Source organism: Bufo gargarizans, chromosome 1 (assembly GCF_014858855.1).
Source record: "Bufo gargarizans isolate SCDJY-AF-19 chromosome 1, ASM1485885v1, whole genome shotgun sequence".
Lineage (NCBI taxonomy): Eukaryota > Metazoa > Chordata > Amphibia > Anura > Bufonidae > Bufo > Bufo gargarizans.
The window spans coordinates 101,003,913-101,025,998 of record NC_058080.1 but is presented as its reverse complement, the minus strand read 5'-3'; the positions used below and the strand labels follow the sequence as shown (position 1 = coordinate 101,025,998).

The 22,086-nt window shown below is 44.7% G+C and overlaps 1 protein-coding gene across 8 annotated transcripts in view; it reads left to right on the top strand.

Annotated features, from left to right (window-relative positions):
* Nucleotides 1–22,086, top strand: part of NEK1 (NIMA related kinase 1) — a 134,575-nt gene that overhangs the window by 16,962 nt on the left and 95,527 nt on the right. For 5 of the 8 annotated variants that reach the window (XR_006390272.1, XM_044297071.1, XM_044297059.1 and 2 more), the window contains exons 3-16: nt 1,174–1,271; nt 4,398–4,481; nt 4,984–5,051; nt 5,142–5,228; nt 6,475–6,529; nt 6,771–6,971; nt 10,189–10,258; nt 10,747–10,901; nt 13,455–13,514; nt 13,775–13,840; nt 17,257–17,304; nt 17,710–17,784; nt 20,320–20,486; nt 21,698–21,820. Coding sequence is in view for 7 of the 8 variants with exons in the window: in XM_044297071.1 (XP_044153006.1) it covers nt 1,174–1,271; nt 4,398–4,481; nt 4,984–5,051; nt 5,142–5,228; nt 6,475–6,529; nt 6,771–6,971; nt 10,189–10,258; nt 10,747–10,901; nt 13,455–13,514; nt 13,775–13,840; nt 17,257–17,304; nt 17,710–17,784; nt 20,320–20,486; nt 21,698–21,820 (1,357 nt within the window). In the remaining variant the exon portion in view is untranslated. The remainder of the gene's footprint in view (nt 1–1,173; nt 1,272–4,397; nt 4,482–4,983; nt 5,052–5,141; nt 5,229–6,474; nt 6,530–6,770; nt 6,972–10,188; nt 10,259–10,746; nt 10,902–13,454; nt 13,515–13,774; nt 13,841–17,256; nt 17,305–17,709; nt 17,785–20,319; nt 20,487–21,697; nt 21,821–22,086) is intronic. The other 3 variants (XM_044297088.1, XM_044297080.1, XM_044297066.1) reach the window with 2 other exon arrangements.

Here is a 22,086-nt window from a genome sequence, read left to right as displayed (position 1 = left end):
ATGCGGACAGCACTTTCTGGCCCCATTTTGAAAATGAATGGGTCCGCACATGTTCCGCAATATTGCGGAACGGATGCGGACCCATTTTGCGGACGTGTGAATGGACCCTAAGAATAGGGGGGAGTCTGGAGCCAGAGCGCAGCTTCCAACACCTTATTGAATCACAGTCCAGATAGTGAACTGAGTATAAACTGATCCATTAACAGAAAATAGGCAACACAACTTATTGTTTTTGCCTTTCACTCCCATAAAGCATAACTTTTATTACAGCTGAATCATTATTACTGACCATTAAATCTACCCATTTGAAAAAAAAAAAACTGTCTTAGGACTATAGGCAAATTATGTGTCCAGAGCTGCAGCTGACCTCCATTAAGTGAACAGAGCTGAGGTGCAATACCACACATGTCCTGGGGACAGATGTGGAGCTATTTTGGGAAGAAAGTGGCTTTCCCAGTCACTACCATCTGTGGTGACTGCTGGAGGGTCCTGTTTTGGCCTGTGTATGAGTGATAATCCACCATTCTGAAGTAAATCTTCATGTTACTGTATCGGAAATCACAGATTCAACCCGTTATGTAGAGGAAAACCTGGTTCGATGGTCTCCAGTAGATCCTCAGATCTGTTGGTTAAAGAGGTTCTCTAGGATTACAAAAAGATGGCCACTGTCTCCGAAAAACAGCTTCACACCTGTCCACAGCTTGTGTGGGGTATTGTAGTTCAGCTTCATTGAGCTCCACTGTCCACTGTGCTGTTTTGGAAGCAAGCAGCCATCTTTTTGTAGTCCTGAGGAACCCCTTTAACTCTTTAAGCTTGTTCTCGTCCAGAAGTGTGGCTGTGTGCTTGAGTCCCACGTCTCATCACCTTGTCTTGCCCTTCTTTGGCCTGTTCTTTCAGTCTGTTCCACTTCTTCGTCAAGTCCGTTATATATCCTTTCGGTGTCTGACACGTCTATTCTAATGCACAGTTACCAACCCCGGCACTTACGAATAAGAGGACCTCATTTATCAAAACTGTCTGACAGAACTGGTCATGTTGTCCCCAGCAACCAATCACAGTGCAGCTTTCATTTTAACAAAACACTTTAGGAAATGAAACCAGAGACCTAATTGTTATTTTTTTTTGGGCGGTTTTGATAAATGGCCAATGTCTTTTTCTGTGTTTCCCTTGTAGAAAGCGGCTGCCTGTACATTGTGATGGACTATTGTGAAGGAGGGGACTTGTTCAAACGAATAAACACTCAGAAAGGAGTTTTATTCTCAGAGGACCAGGTAATTGTGTCACCAGACTGATACCCTGCACATATTATGACTGACCAGGACCGCTCGGTGGATACCGTGATCTCCCTCACCTCAGTAGACTTGGTCTGAGGGTCACACCACCATTCTCCGACTCGAATATGGGAGAGGTGTGGTGTCAGTAATAGGCGGTGGGCTCTGTTTTGCAGTGGGACCCCCCCCCAAGCCTCTGTTCGTTAGCTTGTTGGGAATCTCCAGATTGTAGGGGAGATTTATCAAGAAAATTGGGGTAATGATGATAAATCTGCTGGAGCTGATGGTCCAGCCCTCGCCATGACCCCTTTTAAAGGGAACCTGTCACCGGGATTTGGGGTATAGAGCTGAGGACATGGGTTGCTAGATGGCCACTAGCACATCCGCAATATCCAGTCCCCATAGCTCTGTGTGCTTTTATTGTGTAAAAAACCCTGATTTGAAACATATGCAAATTAACATAAAAGAGTCATAGCTTACTTGTGTGACCAGAGAAGAGTCATATTTTCAAACTCTGACTCATCTCAGGTTAATTTGCATATGTATCAAATCGTTTTTTTAAAACAATAAAAGCACACAGAGCTATGGGGACTGGGTATTGCAGATGTGCTAATGGCCATCTAGCAACCCATGTCCTCAGCTCTATACCCAAAATCCTGATGACAGGTTACCTTTAAGAAAGTGGCGAGGGTGGTGGAAAAATGACATTTGTGCAAACGTTATTGTGCAAATGGCATTTAAAAAGTGGTGGTTTCTGGCGTAGGGGGTTGATAAATGTGTGTATTATGAAACATGTAAAATATACTGCTTACATTAGTATTGCTGTTCGATAAGAATACAGTGGGCCAGATTAACTGTAAATGGCGTAAATTGTGCCGCAATATGACGCATCTAGGTCTAGAGATATTCTCTGCACCCAGCCCTGACAAGGAGATGTGCCTTATTGGAAAAGGGGTGTGGCCTAATATGCACCATTTAGGGCCAAAATAGCTCCCCGATTCTGGTGTCCAATTTATCTGAAAGTAAGCCAAGCCGCATTTGGTATAGAGTCAGAGAAAAGTCTCTTGGGGTGGGTTCACATCACGTTTTATGCCTCCGTTTCACGTATACAGGATACAGAAATACAGCACACTACCTTCTTGTTTCCTAGTAAAAAAGTTTTTTCCTTGGAACTTTATAGTGAACGGATACCATTATATGGCATCGGTCTGAGGCATCCGTTTAACGTCTACGTTTTTTGTATAGGTTAAACGGATGGGAAAAAACATGATGTTGACCCACCCTAAACCTGCCCCACATTTATCATCCAGCCTGAACCCTGTGATAAATCTGGTGCAGGTCTAGACAGCCGGTCTACGCTTACGCCGTCTTTAGGATTAGTAAATCTGGACCAATACTTCTACTGCTGTAAGTTTAAAGGGGGCGTCTAACAGTTTAAAGAGGAACTTTCATGGGTCCAAACATTTTAAACTAAGTATCAGGATACGTAGGGCATAGTGCAGGTATATAACCGCTCCGTTCGCCCGCTGTGGCCCCCGTTGTCTTCTCCCGCCCTGTTTGCTAATTAATAGTCTCCTCCTCATTAATCCGATGCCAAGTCTTTCTCAGTGGGCGTGTCCTTCTCCTCGGCTGTAGCGCTGCCCAATCGCAAAGGAGAGCGTCACCGCCAGGGAGAAGGTAATTTTATATATTTTTTTTTTTCTTCCTGGCGGTGACGCTCTCCGCTGCGATTAGACAGCACTACAGCCAGGGGAGAAGGACACACCCACTGAGAGACTCAGTCTCCTGCTCATTATTCCGATGCTATTAATTAGCATACAGGGCGGGAGAATACAACGGGGGCCACAGCGGGCAAATGGAGCGGCGCCCAGGAAAAATAGTAAGTGCAGTTATAGATCCCTGCACTATCCCCTACGTATCCTGATACTTAGTTTATAATGTCTGGACCCATGAAAGGTCCTTTTTAAAGGGAATCTGTCCCTACCCTAGAGCTTTTCTAACTGTTTGTACGGCACTGTAACTCTGCTATAGCCCTTTTCAAATATACCTTTATGTCCAGAACAATGTTCACTATCCTCCCAAAAACATGTTTTTATGAATTTGATAATTAGGTTGAAAAGAGCCCAAGGGGCTGAGCTTATTGGTGCTGGAGCCCAGCCGCACTCATCAGCAGTGAGCCCGGACCTCCCCTTTTCTTTTTCTTTCCTCCTCCTAGCTGCGGCATCATGCTGCTGCTCCAAATCTCACACAGGTTGCTGGTGCACACAGAAAGGAAACGTGTGCCTGCGCGGTCAGTTATTCTCTGCTGGCAGCGGCTGCATTGTGTGAACTGCGGATGTGCCAGCAGCCTACGTGAGATTTGGAGCGGCTGCATGATGCTGCCGCCGCAGCTAGGGGGAGGAGAGGTCCGGGGCTCACTGCTGATGTGGGAGGTTGGGCTCCAGCACTGAGAGAACCCATTGGGCTCTTTTTCAACCTAATTAACATATTTATAAAAATGTGCTTTTTGAAGGATAGAGAACGTTGTTCTAGACATAAAGGTATATGGGAAAAGGGCTATAGCAGAGCTACAGTGCCATAGAAAATTAGAAATGGTCAGTGGTCAGGGGAACAGGTTCCTTTTAAAGTGTCACATCTAAGGTTTTGGTCGGTGGGGTCTTAGGGCTGAGACCCCCAATTGCTAGAAGCTCTAACATATCACACTCTCTCTCCTCGCTGCAGAAGATGGTATCGAGACAGACTCATGCAGTGAGGAGAGAGCACGATATGAGGGCTTCTCCTCATTCAAATGATTGTAGGGGTCTCCGCACTCTGAACCCCAACGATCAAAACCTCTGTCACCATGATACCAGAATTTTTGGGAAATCTCAATGACCCTTTAAAAACCTTGCATATTGCTGAGATTTTCTGATGACCTTTGTTTTCTAGGTCGAAGCAACGACCTGCCACTGCAGCCATTGATTGGCTGCTGTAGTCATGTGCTGAGTATAGCAAGCCAGCAATATGGGGTAGTGAACAAATGATAGAAAACCCCTTTAAATTCACTACAGAAGAAACACTGCAAATGCTTTTTTTTTATTATTTACCCTCCATTTATTCATATTTTTTTCTTTTTCCTTTCACTAGATCTTGGACTGGTTTGTTCAGCTGTGTTTGGCTCTCAAACATGTTCATGACCGAAAAATTCTCCATCGGGATATCAAGTCTCAGGTAAGAAGGGATTCTTAATGAGGTATTCCCATCTCAGACATTGATGGCATATCTCAAAGATATGCCCTCAGTGTCAGATACGTGCAAGTCCCACCTCTGTGACCCACTCCTGTCTCCGTCGAAGTGAAGAATGAGCAACCGTGCATGTGCGGCCACCCTCCGTTCACCTCTCTGGAAGTTCTGAAAATAGCCGAAAATAAATGGTAAATGGAGATGTGGCTGTGCATGTATGGTGCACGCTCTATTCAGAGTGCCCTTGCTCAGCTATTTTCAGAACTCCCATAACAGTGAATGGAGAGACACTGCGCCGGTATGCTCTCCTTCACCTTGGGGGCCCTGTCCTGGAGATAGGAGCGGGTTGCACCTCTGGAACACAATCCTGTCTGGCATTGATCCTAACGATATGCCATCAATGTTCAAGACGGGAATACGTTTTTAACACCACTGGATTTGTGGATCTCAATATGTTTTTCCAGTCACTAATGATTTCTCACCATTGTAGAATATCTTTTTGACCAAAAGTGGGACCATTCAGCTGGGTGATTTTGGAATAGCGAGAGTACTGAACAGGTAGTGTTTATATTACAGTATGAGAATGCTTGAAGCAAACGTTTTTTTTTCCCCCCTTTTTTTCATAAAGTATTTTTTTTTTTTATACAGTACAATAGAACTGGCTCGGACATGTATAGGAACACCATATTACCTGTCTCCTGAAATATGTGAGAATCGGCCCTACAACAATAAGAGGTAAATAATTCACATTGTCCATTCACATGTGACAGCTTTATGTCAGTATGATTCTGTAACAGAAAGGTGACACAGAGGCACGTAGCATTATAAATCATAATTCCCTGCACTTCTGTAAGTCCAGAAAGCAGGATCCCTCTCTCACATGGAGCCTGATTCTCGCAAGAGACACGCTCGTGTGAAAGAGCCCTTAGGGTATATGCACATGGCATCGTAGTTTATGCGTTTCCACACCACGTGTTGGTTGCAATTTTAGCAAATTGTAACATAAACGTATTAATATACTTAATTTTCTTAAACTGTTTGGATGGTTCCATTTCAGGCAATGTAGTGGACCACTCAAAACAAAGTCATTGTGGATCCATACACTTAACTCCTGCACCTCTCCCTGAGTCTTCACATGCAAATTGGACACAAACGCAACTGGTTTCTTTGCAATTAAACTTTGTTTTGAACAAAGGGATAGAGAGTATACGAAAAACATACATATAACCCAAAGTGTTGTAATCCATAAGTATAGTCTATGAATCCTTATCCCATGGCACAGTCTAGAGCAGAGATCCCAGGAGGTGGTGGTAGAGCGTGAGGACATGCCAACCTGATGTTTTGGAGTCTGCTGTAGGAAAATAAAGTATATTAGTAAGTTTATTGTAAATTTGAAATGCAGAAATTTACTATTTTTTCTGGATCTGCCACGGTTCAGCAAAAACGCTTCTGTTACTGATAATACAACCATCTGCATCCGTTATGAACGAATCCGGTTATATTATCTTTAACATAGCCAAGACAGATCCGTCATGAACTCCATTGAAAGTCAATGGGGGACAGATCCGTTTTCTATTGTGTCAGATAAAACAGATCCGTCCCCATTGACTTGCATTGTAGGTCATGACGGATCTGTTTTGCTCCGCATCCCAGGACGGAAAGAAAACCACAGCAATCTGCTGTTTGATCTCCGGTATGAGAACGGAATGTATTTTGGAGCATTCCGTTCTGTTCAGTTACGTTTTGTCCCCATTGACAATGAATAGGGATAAAACGGAAGCGTTTTTTTCCGGTATTAAGACCCTATGACGGATCTCAATACCGGAAAATATTAACGCTAGTGTGAAAGTAGCCTAAGGTAGATAGGTGTACATGGGGTGAAACCGTTCTCTCTGCTGCTGGGGTTAACTCTGACACTGTTAATGCTCTTCAGCTTAGTTTTGACATCACCGTTCAGTAGTCGCTTGTTTCCCTTTTTCAGTGACATTTGGGCCCTGGGATGTGTCCTATATGAAATGTGCACTCTCAAACATGCGGTAAGTAACAGGATTTTTTGGGTTTATTTTGTGTCATTGTTCCTTTCTGGTAGTAAGGGCCAGCTCTATGACAGTTCCACATCCGCTGGCGTCACTGAAGCTACCCTGGTGACATGTAAGAGCTAGTCCAGTAATGTGGTATATAGTCACAAAGGTTTATATAAAGGTCTGCACAGAATTTCAGAATGCTTTTATCTCTTACATTTCCTTGGTCGATGAAGAATTGCTGATTTCCTTTCAGTTTGAAGCCGGTAACATGAAAAACCTAGTTTTGAAGATCATTCGAGGATCTTACCCTCCGGTGTCTGTACATTATTCCTATGACCTCCGCAACCTGCTTTCTATGCTTTTTAAGAGGAATCCCAAGGATCGTCCATCTGTCAACTCCATATTGGAGAAGCCTTTTATATTTAAACGCATTGAAAAGTTTTTATCTCCAAAGGTATGTGTGGAGATGAAATAGATTTAGAAGACAACATGTATAACAATTCCTGCCATCCCAAAACTGTAACCAAAGTCAACCCCACAGCTCCAAGTGTTTAAAAAGAAGCACCAGTCCGAGCAAGCACGTGTTCTTCTTTAGACGAGAGGAAAAAAGCCGCTGCCAGACTCTTCTGACAGCGGTTTATCTCCCTGAGAACAAAAGGATCGGGCAATTGAAGTCCAACATGCCTGGTCCTTATGTTCCCTGCCGTTGGGAGACACATCATATGATGGCCAGTCCCGACGAAATTGGTTGTTTCAGCTGAAGTACATCTATTGTATATGGCTGGCATTAGCCACACTTGAATGCCAGGAACTGCATGGACAGTTGCTTGTCTGTGACTTTGAGAAGAAAACGAAGATGATGTTTTTTTAAGACTGCATTATTACTCTTGTATGTGTTGCTGAGATCTTGGTTGCCTACAAATGCATTCTTAAGACTCAGGAAGATGTTTTTTTTCTTCTAAGTCTGACTAACTGGTTTTGAAGTTATGAAATGCAGAACTAAGCCACTATCCTGTCTACCTAGGTATGTCGGAGAAATAAACCTTTCAAAGGTGACCCTATCATATCTGAAAGTCCTGTTACACGGACCGATAATCGGGCAAGTTATCGGGGATGAGCGTTTGTAGAAAAGTTGATTTTCGATAATTGGCCAGTGTAGAAGATGATCTCACGATGAATGAGCAAATGTTCTCGATAGGATGATCCTGTCATACTGCCAGCCCCAAAGATGGTTTCTGTGCAGTAGATTGTGCTGTCTAAGGGTCCCTTTACACGGGACGACAGAGCAGCAGATTATCAGGAAAGAAGAGTTCCTTCCCAACAATCTGATGCTCGCTGGTGGAGGAGACCTCTGTATTTACATGCAGAGATCTCCTCCAGAGTAATCCCTAATATCATCGCTCTTCCCCATTCTGAATCATTGTTTCCCAACAACAGAGCGTTTAACAACACGATCTGCTGCCAGCAAACGGCGATTTTTGTTTCCGCACAAACGATTGGATTACCAGATGAACTAGTGTTTCGCTCGTTCATTGGGTAATCTGCGGTACATTTACTCCACCAGATAATCTCTAACGAGCATTCCTATGAACGCTCGTTAGCGATTATCTTTAAGATTCTCGTGCTGTGTAAAGGGCCCTTAAAGGGGTTGTCTCACCTCCTTATTTACAGGCTCTCTCGCAGCTCTTGGGGCCTCAGTTCCCTGCTTGCTGGGGGCGGAGCTGAAGGCACAGTGAGCAGGGCAAGGAGGATGCAACCCTGCCTCTTTTGCGCGCGCGTGCGTGCACCCTGTAAATCCTATGAGCTTGTAGTAAAGCTCAGACGAGGTGGCCGGGAGTGACTGCACATGCACAATAATTTGTGCGCGCTCGCTCCCGTGAAACCCAGCCACCGGATCAGCCGGCCGATAGGGCTTCTGTGCGCCTGCGCGGCCACCGCTGATAACATTACAGTGGTGGCCGTAACCCCTAGAAATGAGCATGAAATTTGGGGCACTATAAAGAGGAATAAGAGGTGACGGAGGCAAATTGGAAAATGGATCTATATTACAGAAACCATCCTAGAACTACAAGGAAGTGATTAAATGGTGATTACTGAGGTGAGACAACCCCTTTAATGACAATTTGCTGTCCGGGAAAAAGTCATCACGTGTCCTTGTACAGCGAAGGTGATTGTTGTATGTAAATGCAGCTCTCATTTCCACTGACAATAGGCATTTGTAGGGAACATTTGGTGAGTTTTTAATAGTTGCCTGATATATCGGTCTATGTAAAAGGGTGTGGATCCACCACTAGTGTCAGATGTCGGGAGGAAAGAATGATCGGGCATGGTGGGAGATATTATCCTGCAGAGGCGTTCTAGCCACTTTCAGCTGAGACAGATGATTTGATTGGCCGAAGTGGTCACAGGGCCAAGTTGCTTCTGGTCTAGCGGGAATCAAAATTGGCTGGGAAGGGGGCACAGCAAACGGGTGTTTTTTTAGTTTGTTTTTTTAATTGGCCACAGGTTAGGACCATATTGGGATTGTCAACTCTTGGGCTGGACAATCCCTTTATGGACAATCCCTTTAAGATCTTAACTTGCAAGCATTCAGATTCATCGTGCTAACCTGAAAACCCTGGCAATAGGAGTGTTGTGCTGTCCATGATGAATACATTTACTTTAGAGCTCATTACCTCTGTAGTGAGGATGACAATAGACTGTGACGGAAAAATAGTTGTGGATTAGAAGTTGAAATCCTGAGTCATCTTAGGTGTACGTTTCTACTGGTGTTATATCGGACAGTGACTTTCTTTGTTGAAGATAATTCTGCCTAGGAAGGCCTGTGGAAGATTTGGGGGGTTTTGGTGGACAGTGAACCTAAAGGGGTTTTCTGGAATCAGGATATTCATGGCCTTTCATCAGAAAAAGTTTTTAACATCCGATTGTGGGGGTTTTGCTCTTTGCGCTGCTGCCATCAGCTGTGTGAATGGCCATGGTGCTTATGTGAGCGCTGCTGCCTCTTCATTGTTTAACGAGCCATCTACTTGGTAACGGCAGTGCAGGGTTTTACGGCTGCATATGTACATGGGGGTTCACATATATTACGGTAGTGGTGCACCACCTAGTATACTGTCCCTTGTGTTAAAGGGGACCTGTCACTATTCCTGACGTGTCTGTTTTTGTAAATATATGTATTCTTCATAAAATAAAAAATCTGAAGCAACTTTACATATAACTCTCTGTTGTGCCGTTCCTTTGTTATCCTTCCTGGAATTGTATGATTCAATTTGCAACTGGGCATTCTCCTACTGTCCGGGGTGTGTCCCTCCACAGTTTTGTACTGTCAACATTGATTGGACAGTGTCACATTCTGTAGGGACATGCTCCACTTACATCTAGTTGTCAGCTCATTCACACATTTCCAGGAGGAATAACAGAGCAAAGGCATAGAGTGCAGAATTCGAATAAAATATGGTGGACATGTATGTAGCGATATCCTCCTTTCTATAACACGCCTGCTTTAGTCATAGAGGCTGCATGTTTATAAAAGATTGAATTTGTTGGTATATGGAAATCAACTTTTCGTTTTCGTTAAATTCAATAGTAAAAAATACTGGATGAGCGATGAGATGATCATACCATGCACACGTCTGATTTCTCTGTATACTTTGTCATTCTTATTCTGTTAGCTTATTGCTGATGAGTTTGGTGTGGGAGCAGCTCTGAATCCGCCTAAACCTGTAGCCCATGCCGGAGCAGGTAAGCAGCTCTTTTTAATTGCAGAATAACGCACTGCTTCTTCTTGACGTTTACTACAATGTTTTATTCACGGTTTGTGGTGACTTATAGGCCTCATGCACACGACCATATTTTCGGACCGCATGTACATTTTTTGGATGCAGATCCATTCATTTCAATGGGGCCGCAAAATCTGTGGAAGCACACCGTGTGCTGTCCGCATCTTTATGTCTGTTCCGCAGCCCCGCAAAAAATGGAACATGTCCTATTGTCTATTTTGCAGCCAAGAATAGGCATTTGTAACACAGTGCGTGACCTGCATAAAGGGAAAATGCGGGATGCACACAGCCGGTATTCACGGTGCGGTATTCGCGTTTTGCGAATCCACGGTTTTAAGACTGCAAAAAATGGAAACTGTCATCTGCATGAGGCCTTAGTTTAATTTCTTACTAGTTTATATCAGTAGTTTTGCTTTTTAATGATCCACAATGCACTTTTCTGAAAAAAAGCCAAAAGACCAGCACAAGTGACACCATCAGCCTCCCCTCCTGCTCAGAAAATTACAAAGCCGGCTGCTAAGTACGGAGTGCCTTTAACTGTCAAAAAGTCTGTGGACGCTGCTAAGAAGTGTTACGAGAGAAAGCCACAGGTCAAACACCGACAGGTAAGAAGGCAGCCGCATGTTTCTTCTGTGATAGTGAATGTCACTGCGTGCCATCCATGGTGTAGAGCAGGCATGCTCAACCTGTGGCCCTCCAGCTGTTGCAAAACTACAACTCCCAGCATTCCCAGACAGTCTACAGCTATCAGCCTGCAGAAGGGTATGTTGGGAGTTGTAGTTTTACAACAGCTGGAGGGCCACAGGTTGAGCATGCCTGGTGTAGAGGATTTCCCCTTGAGCTCACTAACGCTAGATAAAAAGCTGTGCAGAGCGCCGTGCTCCAGGTCTCACCTGTAATGTAAATCTGAGACTCATCTTCCAGCAGCCTAAGGGGCACAGCAGTCTGCGGACTATAAGCATTAAAGGGGTTATACAAGAAAAGATATTTATGACTTATCCTCAGGATAGGTCATCAGTATCAGATCCGCAGGGGTGGGACATCCAGGACCTCTACCGATCAGCTGTTAGAAGAGACCTTGAGTACTGCAACCTCTTCTCAGGCCTGTGCCATCAATGTACATCAGTCATGTGGCCTAGTTGCAGCTCGGCGCCATTCAAGTCAATAGTGCTGAGCTGCAATACCAAACACTTCCACTATATCATGTACGGCGCTGTCCTTGGAAAGCTGCCGGGAGCCTGCATCACTCTCCAGAGCTTCGGTGAGCACAGCAGCTGCCTGAAACAGCTGATCGGTGGGAATGCCGAGACTTGGACCCCCGATGATGTCATTATGATCACCTATCCTGAGTATCATCATTATATTTTCCAGGATAAATCCTTTAATAATGAGCAGTAAGCCACCAAACTCCCCTGGTAGTGGTTTAAGACGACCAGATCTGTATTGTTCAGTCAATTATTTATATTTTCATAGCACAGATATATTCCAACCTTGTGATCACGCACATTAGTCCCCGTCCTTGGGGCTCAAAAACACAACCACACATGCTCCATTTACACTCAGTATATTAGGGAATTCTCTCATTTAAAGTCAGAATTGCTCTTGGGGGCTACAGTTTTCCGATAAAGGTCTACTAGACTATGGAGAACTTCAGGTTCTATGTGCTTGCTTTACAAGCAAGTCTGCAGACCGTGGGCTTCTGACTAAATGATCCGTAGCCGGTTAAGGGAAGCAGCTGGCGACTGTTCTTTTTGAAGCATTACATGGATGGAAAATCAATAAACCGTCTTTGTAATGTGTAGACGAGCTGGATCCTTCAAAGAGTGGCTGCACTTTGGTTAATTGAAGGGATCCTGAGTGCAAACCCGCTCCTCTGTATCTAGGAGGGGTCTAGAGGGGACACTTTTTATCGAGTGACCTACTAGCAGAATTATTGTACTTCTTATCTGGCAAAAGGAACTGACCATCAATCATCAATCACACTAAGGGACATTTACTAAAGTGTTTACACCACTATTGTGGCCTAAAAAAGTAGCAAATTATGGTGCACGCGGTAAGTGCTTGTCTTGTTACTTTTTCAAAGTTGCGAGAAATGTGTGTAGGGCAGCCCCCAGATTTGCTATTATTTAGCTAGCTGGTGTAGATTTGAAAGTCTGGTGCACCGACTGCCTGAAAATGCACCAAATTTATTAAGAGACCTTAGCCTCTTGAAAAATTTGGTGTATTCTGTGCCAATGGAGTTCTTTCATATCCCCTGCACTACCAGGGGAGGCATTCAATTTATGACAACGTACACACACCTCATCATAAATTTAGTCGCATCCTCAGGCAGTCCATGAAGAAGACTGGCGCAAATGAAGATTAAATGTGTTGGGTTTCCTGGCCTGCCCCCTCACTGCTCATCTTGCCACGTCCCTGAAAAGGTGGTCTGGCATGGGTGACATATAACTGCCATTTGCATTAAAATGTTTGCCACAAGCGTCACAGACATGGTGTTTATCACTTCCGCAGTGGTGTAGAAAAGTCACAAATTCCCTGATTTTTGCTAAGACTGGTGTTTGTAACGTCAGTCTTCATATATCTCCCCCATGTTTTATGGCAATAGTCATAATGATTCCTGCACTAGTTAGAATAATTTTCCCAAAGAAAAGTTCTTCCAGTCATAGCGTAATTATTAAAATATATATATATATATATATATATATATATATTATATGCACCTTCTGCATGTGACAAAAGAAATACAAGCTGAAATAAATCAGTGTCTAGTATTCTTACATCTCATATATTAGTGATCCTAAGTGGCCTATGAGCGGGGATGAGAACTTGGATGAAATGTCAGCAATTAATGAACGTGGCAGTGGTTTATGTAAAGTTATTACTTCAATGGTGTATATATGTGTGTGTATGTGTGTGTATATATATATAAATATATGTATATATAATTATTAAACCAAACATTGTAACAATCAGCGCTACTAGAAACCTCTGGGGGGTGTCTGATCGCGGTTTAGCTCCTCCAGCGCTAAACTGCAAGTGGATCCATGGCATTCAAATTGAAGAACCAAAGCAGAAATCGGAGGGGTTTCTGGCATCCGCTGTGTGAACTAGCCCTTACTGTTTGAGTCTTCTAACTTGCAGTTTCACTCTTTGTCCAGGCCCCAGCAGTGCCAATGAAGAAAATGAATCCAGTAGAAGAAAGGAGGAAAATGTTTGAGGTATAGAGCTGCCCCTCCTGCTTCCTTGAAAAACTATCCTAACGCGACTGACACAGAGCTGGAGGGATCACGGCAGCGGCCGATCGATGCTCATGCTCTAGTGAATGAATTAACTCAACGCCTCGAAACCTTTCCTCCTTGTTTCTTCCCAGTCTTGCCCTCTAACCATATTCCTTCCTAGTCTTGATGGCACTAACCTGTTGCTAGTGATACAAGCTGCCCCTGTGCGTGACAAGTCGTTGTACTTTTATATCTTGCAGGATGTGGGTAAGAAAAAAAGACTAGACGTTAGACAGCTTGAGAAAGAGAAGAGACAGAGAGAGCAGGTATGAACTTCCCAGACAGGGCAATGTGTGACCCCTACCAATCCGCAGTGCATCCCCTTCACAATGTCTTCCTGCACAATGCCCAAGCCACCCGCCATGCAGGACACTGCAGCATAGTCCCAATCGTGCAGGGGAGGCACAAGGGCAGAAGCCTCGAAGTGTCATAACAATCTAAGATTGACATCTCTATAATCCGAATTTACCAATCCTGTCTCCAAGACTTTTCTGGAGCCGCTCTTCTCCAGTCAGTCAAGTTAAAGGGGTTGTCCCATGAAAAGTATTCTACATTTCTCAAACCAGCACCTGGATCTGAACACTTTTTTGTATCTGCATGTAGCAAAAAAATTTGTAATAGAGTTATTCGCTGAAATCTATCTGTATAGCGCCACCTGCTGCCTGTTCTTTTTCTAATTTCCCTGTCCTGCTCACTGAGATGGAAGCACATGCTCAGTTCTTTCAACTTCCTACCACCTTTCACCTGTCACCAGCTGCAGCAGAAAGAATGCGTCCCCCGGAGAAAGGGGAATTTAGCAGAGCAATGAATTGGAGATCTCTGGATCCATGTGGTTGGTTCTAAGTTTGTTAGAAAGAGACTGCTGTGTATTATATGATATTAATTTTTTACGTTAATCATGGGATAACCCCTTGTACTCCCAACATACGCCACCGTGCCCTAAAACACATCTTTTTAGGATGACCTATTCTGAAATGTAACTCTTCTCTGTTCACACCTTATTACATTATCCCCCGTGCCCTGTACATACTGTACACAGATACTGACTAGAGCCTGGCTCATTCATCTCTGTATGTACTCCCCTATTTAGTTTGAAAAATGGCTGGACCATTGTACAAAACAAGCACTTTTTACCTTTTGTGCTGCCCCTAATTCCTCATAGATTGTAAGCTCTTGTGAGCAGGGCCCTTACTCCCTTTGTGTAGATTGTGTATTAGCTTGTTACTCTGTAATGTCCGATTCTGTTTCTACGTGTTCCCTCCGATTGTAAAGTGCTGCATTATATGCTGGCTGTGTAGCAGTAATGATTATTAGTGGGGGCTTGCTTCATTTCCCTGCACCGCCAGGTGTCCAGGATCGCCAGTGCACAGGGAAACTTATAGAGGGGGATCCAGCGCTAAATCAGGATCAGTGGGAGTCATATTCTAGTGACAGATCGGAATACCCCATTCATTAAATTATACTACTCCCTAATAGCATTCAAGTTCGGGTTATCTAAGAATTCCGTTATGGATTCCCCTACCACTGACCATAACGGAATTCTTAGAGAACACAAACCTTGTACGCCGAACTTGAAAGCACAAGTTCGCTCAACACTACTCCCTAATTCTCCATTTGCGTTATGCCTAGTCCTTTTACTATGTGCCCTAAACCCTTGAAAACATCACTGATCTGTATTAAAGTCCGAAAAAAATACAAACTAAAATTTCATCAGCTTATCAGCAGAGGACTCGACACCTTATGGTAGGGCGAAGCCACGTTCAATGTTTTTCTTTGGGACCTTGTTGTCAGGGGTGCGCCTAGGCTTTCTACTGCCTGAGGCAAAAACTGAAACCGTGCCAATTTCTTAACCTAACCCCTTCCCTCCAGCCCTACTGTTTAAGACATGCTTGGAAAACATTACATACAGCTCTACAAAACATACAGGGTAATGCCACGCCACATACTGTGCCCACTGTGCTTCCCAATACTGTACCCCCACCTGGTGCTGCCTGAGGCAATCGCCTCATTGGTGGTGCACCCCTGCCTGTTGTTACTCCTTATATCCACCACTCACAGGGGCCGCCTAGTTTGCTTTTATACCTCATCTAGAGCACATGCAATCACTGACGCCTCCCTAAGCGGAGACTGGCTTCTTTGCCATCCAGTTCATATCTATATACCCCTACCACAATTATATTTCATACTCACAATATATGAGGACTATCAGTTTGACAACCATGCTGATCTCCATCTTGGCTTGGTTTTGGGCTGCAACATGAAATTCAGACCATAGTGATGGGAACACCACCAGTGTTATGGGGCGGATACTGCAGATATTGAAGTGAAACAAACATAAATTTAAAACAAAAGGGTGACCAAGTACAGACCAGATTAACATTACGACCTGCAGTGCTATGTACAGGGACATCCTCCTCCTCACAGCAGTGTGAGAGTAGCTGCCATAATCGTGGATCCTACAACAAATGAGAACGTAACCTGGTCTGACCCGCATACCAAACCCATTACGTGCACTTGTTTACTAATTGGAAATGTCCATTATATAATTACTTTCCAGGATGTTAATTTTTAATGCGCTCAGTGAACACCCAATTCTATATCGAGAAGTAGGTGTGAATTCCTCTAAGTGCTACCCTGCTTCTTATATGGAGACCAGTCCCTCAGGATTCAGCAGTGAGAAGTCTTTAGGAGGCCAAGTGAGTAGAGTAGGAAGTTAGGGCCATAGCTTTGTCACGTGCGGATTTGTTGCAGATTTCGCCCTGTACATTGCAAAGGTTAAAATCTGTGGCGAAAATCTACAGCATCCAATTTCTGCTCTGGATTTGTTCTTCTGCGAGCGCATTTGATTTAGTGAAATCTCTGGTATTGTATGTAATATGCTGCAAATTTTCTGCCCACAATTTCACGGGGATCTTCTGCAGAGTATCGTCCGCGTCAACATACCCATAGGGTCCATTCAGATGTCCGTAGTGCATTGCGGATCCACAATACACCCAGCCGGCACCCCCATAGAAATGCCTATTCTTGTCCGCAATTGCGGACAAGAATAGGACATGTTCTATTTTTTTTTCCTGGGCCGCGGACCGGAAGATCGGTGGCGCGCTCCTGAAATGCAGATGCGGAGAGCACATAGTGTGCTCTCCGCATCCATTCCGTCCCCATAGGGAATGAATGGGTCCGCACCCGTTCCGCAATTTGCCCATTATTACGGACGTGTGAATGGAGCCTTTTGAATTCCAATTAGTTTTTACAAGTAGTAACATAGTGGTCCTATGTGACCACCGTCCTGTGTGTGATCTTTACAGTCTTATTACTTTCCCTGGGAAACACATCGGCGGTGATGCAGCGTGCTGAGGCCCCTTTATTCTAGTCATACGAGTGGGGTTTGGCTCAGACACAGCAATGACCTTCACTTTAAGAATTCCTATTTTGACAGCCATATTTACATTCAGAAGTACCATACATGCTCCCCATGTTGGATAGCGCGTGATCTAGCAGAGGGCAAAATGTTCAGTAATTATAGTATTATTTATGTACTTTGAATAAATTACATCTGATCAGGCGTTAATTGGATAAGCATTTATCGCTGACAAATCCTGCAGCTGCAGAAACTTGTTTTCATGGCATTTCTGTTGGGTGATCGGTGCTAAGTGTTGATCAGTGAATTTTTACTACATTTCAGATGAACCTGCTGAAAGCCGAGCAGATGAGACGACTGGAGAAGGAAAGAGTGAGTTATATTCCCAGTTCTTCTGGTGTGGAAATCCATGGCTAATTCCTGCACCCGCAGTATTTATACCGTATAATCCTGCTTCATCTTGGTCAAGTGCATTTCATAGATAGAATTACATGTAGCACCACAAGAGGGCAGCAAAGCATCAGAATTTACTAAGACCATTGTAGTCATTGAAAATCAAGAATATTACAAGGACATGTGGTCTGGATTTTAAATCCACATGTGATCAGTTCTTAAGATTTTGACGATTTTTGAGGATTTTTACCTTTGCAAGGCCACAGATTTTCCATGGAGTTTGTTTCAAAGTTCACAGCATACTTTTTTATTCCTGTGTAGATATTCTCTTAAAATGGTTATGAAAAAATAGGCTGCTAAACAGTACTGCTTCTATGTTTGTAGATGGAGCGGATAAATCGTGCAAGGGAGCAAGGCTGGAAGAATGTGATTGGCTCAGGAGGAAGTGGAGACTTAAAGGTAAATCCTAAAGTGACACCACTCTTTGCCAAGATGCTTATCTGGCTGTAGGGAGTTATCCTGTCTTTAAGACCATTTTCACACAAGCGTATTCAGTCTGGGGAACACATCTTGTGTGGGAGCTGTATTTCCCAGACTTAACACTGCTCTTCTAAAGGGAACTCGCAGCATGGTAATGATTTATGATGCTGTAAATTCCCATCTTACTGCGGCTCTACAGAACTGTACTCATGAGTAAGGGTCCATTCACATGACTGTATTTCTCGGTCTGCATTAGTTTCACAATTTTGCGGAACAGGTGCGGACCTATTCATTTCAATGGTGCTGCAAAAGATGCTGTCTGCATCCGTAGTTCTGTTCCGCTGCCCCGTAATTGCAGACAAGAATAGGCATTTCTATCATAGGGCCGGCCAAGTGCGGTCCACAAAATGCGGAACGCACCCGGCGGGTATCTGTGTTTCTCGCTCGTGTCATTGGGGGACACAGGACCGTGGGTATAGCTGCTGCTACCGCTAGGAGGCAACACTAGGTTAAAAAGTGTTAGCGCCTCCTGCCAGCTATATCCCCTCCAGCCTGGAGAGAGCATATCAGTTTTTAGCTTGGTGTCGTAGGAGGCAGACCTGGGTCAATTCTGCAATTTTTTTATGTTTATTTAGTTTCCTTTTCAGGCTGGGGGAACAGGGCCGCCTGGCCTCCCTGTTATCCTGTGGATCATGGCCTGTGTCGGCTTCCCTCCCAGTCCAGCTCCCCCAAGAAGAAAAAGAGGACCAGGGCAGCCCCGCTCCCCTGCTTCCCTTTTTCCCTCTCTGGGGCCCAAATGTCCTCCTCCCTTGGGTGGCCCTGGCTCAGGAGGTCTTGGGATGGCGACTCCTAGCGGCCGCCCGGAAGTGTCGTTCCGGCCACCCGCCCCTCTAATTTAGGCACCAGTCCCTATTTGGGCCTTCCCAGTCCCCGCATGCCTCAGCCCCTTTTTCCTTCTCCTTTGGCTGGTCTCCGGTGTGCACCCTCTCTCAGGCAGCCCCCACTCCTCCTGTTCCGCCTTTAGTTTTCAGGCAGCAGGAAGTGCTTCGCGGCCGGCCGCTGCAACTAATTTAGCCCACGGCTTCTTTTGCAGCCTACCCCGGTTTGCGGCAGTCCTGCCCCCCGCGTGCATTGAGCTAGTTTCCTCCTCCTCTGGTTTGGTCTCCGGCGTGCGCCCTTTCTTCCAGGTAGCCTCCGCTCCTCCCGTTCCGCTTCTGGTTTTCGCTGACCGTAAGTGCGTTGTGGCCGGCCTCCGCAACTAATTTAGAACCCTGTCTTGGGCCCTACTAGGCAGCGGGGTTTCTCCGATTGGAGTAGTTCGTACTATGATTAAGGCCAGGAAGCCGACGTTGTCCAAGATATATCCCAGGACCTGGAAGTCTTTCCTGTGCTTCTGTGCAGACCGTCGCCTCCCTCCGCTTAGTTTCTCCCTTCCCACAATCCTCTCCTTTTTGCAAATGGGGCTTGATTAAGGGCAGGTGTCGGCACTTGCAATCTTTTTGCAGAGACCTCTGGCGCAAAAGGCCCCGGTTAAGACCTTTCTCCAAGGGGTGGTTCACACTGTCCCTCCTTATCTCCCCCCTTTACCCTCTTAGGATTTGAACTTTGTGCTTGGTTCTCTCCAATAAGCTCCCTTCTTTTCATTCCTCTTGACACTGTTTCTCTCCGCATTCTTTCCTGGAAAGTGGCCTTTCTGGTGGCGGTCACCTCCATCAGGTACGTGTCGGAATTGGCGGCACTCTCCTGTAGGGAGCCCTTTCTTATTCTGTACCGATATTAGCCGGTGCTTCGCCCTGTGCCTTCCTTTCTTCCGAAGGTAGTCTCCACCTTCCATCTCAACGAGGACGTCGTCCTTCTTTATTCGTTTTGTCTCTCACCTTTGCATCCTAGGGAACGTGCCCTCCACCAGCTAGATGCGCCCTGCGGACTTACTTATCTGCTATAGAGTTGTTTCGGCGTACCAACGCACTTTTTGTTATTCCTGATGGTCCTCGCAAGGGTTTGGCAGCCTCAAAAGGGACGATTGCCAGGTGGATCCGCTTGACCATTGCCGAGGCGTATCGATCCCGGGACAAGGCTCCGCCCCTCCGTATCACGGCTCGCTCAACCAGGTCGGTGGGCACTTCTTGGGCCCGTTTCCACCAAGCTTCCGCTTTGCAGCTGTGTAAGGCGGCAACCTGGTCTTCCTTGAACACTTTTACCAAGTTCTACCAGGTGCATATCTTTGCGTTGGCAGATGCCGCTATGGGTCGCAAGGTCATGCGGGCTGCGGTATGTTAGACTCCCGTGTCGTCCATGGGTGTGTGGTTTCTTCCCTCCCCGTGCACTGCTTTGGAACGTCCTTCTGTCCCCCAATGATACTAGTGAGAAATGGCAATGCTAACAGCAGGGTGGTGTGTCTCATGTGTATTTCTACAAACGTTTGTTTCCAGTAATTTTCTCGATTATCTGCACATGTAAAAGGGCCCTAAGTGATGCTTGTAAATGTGATGCATGTACTCGTTTCTTTTCCAGGCACCATATTTTGGGGGTGGAGGAGGAGCAGTCCCTTCACAGGCTGCTGTGCGTGCATCCTATGAACATTATCATTCTATACTTGACCAGCTGCAGAAACAGAAGGCAACAGATGACAAAGAGGTCAAGCACAGAGCAGAGATGCAGAATCTGGATGCAGCACCTAAGTATGTGATTAAGTGAAATGCGTGATGCTGACCATTAGACTTGAGCGAATTGGGATCGGATTGATCTATCTGAACCTGATTTTTTTTTTTTTTACAAACATTTATACGGCTAATAAAAGACACCTGTCCATCCATTTCATCCGGCTATCCTGCAAGTTGATCCAGAGGAAGACAAAAAAAAAACCTGTGGGATAGAAGCCAATATTTTCTTTCATTTTAGGGGGAGAAAATTCCTTCCCGACTCCAATCAGGCAATCAGAATAACTCCCTGGATCAACGACCCCTCTCTAGTAGCTATAGCCTGTAATATTATTAAGCTCCAGAAATACGTCCAGGCCCCTCTTGAATTCCTTTATTGTACTCACCATCACCACCTCCTCAGGCAGAGAGTTCCAGAGTCTCACTGCTCTTACCGTAAAGAATTCTCTTCTATGTTTGTGTACAAACCTTCTTTCCTCCAGACGCAGAGGATGTCCCCTCGTCACAGTTCTGGGGATAAATAGATGATGGAGGAGATCTGTGTACTGACCCCTGATATATTTATACACAGTTATTGGATCTCCCCTCAGTCGTCTTTTTTCAAAATTGAATAACCCTAATTTTGATAATCTTTCAGGATACTGTAGTTGCCCCATTCCAGTTATTACTTTAGTTGCCCTGCTCTGGACCCTCTCAAACTTTGTTGAGAATGTGCTCCATCCTACTGTAAAATGTATGTCCTCCTCGGAGGTCTTACCGAAGTTTCGGCAAATATCGCGAGACTTACTTTGTCTCACCTTACCCCTTCGTCCGTATAAATGAATGTATCATACATTTCTGTATAAAAATACGAAGCTGAACTTTGCTTCATTAATGAGACACGAAGACGAGCTTGGCTTCGTATTTTGATACAGTAATTTATGCAAATAAACGAAGTAACACCTGAGAGAGGCGAGACAAAGTAAGTCTTGTGATTTCTGCCGAAATTTTCGGAAAGACCTTTTACAGACATTTTACAGTAGGATGGAGTCAATATTTTTTAGGTAGTTTTTAAAAGAATTGGGTTTGGATACAGCAATTTGAACACGATTCTCTCGACCCTACTGACCATACTAGCCCAGTAGAACAATGAATGCATCACAACAATATCTGAATGATGATTGGCTGAAAATAATTTTTAATGGGCACAAGCACTTTCTGGTACTAAGCGACTCTCTTACTGGTACCTGCAGAGCTGCAGTCCCGGTGGAACCTTCCAATGGCCCAGTTGCTCATTCCCAATTCCCTAATGGAGATGCAGTGAGGAAGGAACTGAAGAGGCTGGAAGACGTTTCCAAGCAAGCATTTGTAGACAAGTCAGTTATGTTTCACAGTGTGTATATGTATGTAAAGAGTCATGCTGAACATGTTTCCAGACTATTATGTTTTATTGTGTGGTATCTGAGGAAGACATACACTATACAGAAAAAAGTAGTGGGACTCCGCTCTTAATCATTGACATCAATCCCATTACCACAGGTATATAAAATCCAGCCCCTAGCCATGAACTCCTAGATATTCCTTGAATGGTATAATTGCAAAGTACAGGTATTTAGAAACCACAGCAACTCAGCCATGAAGT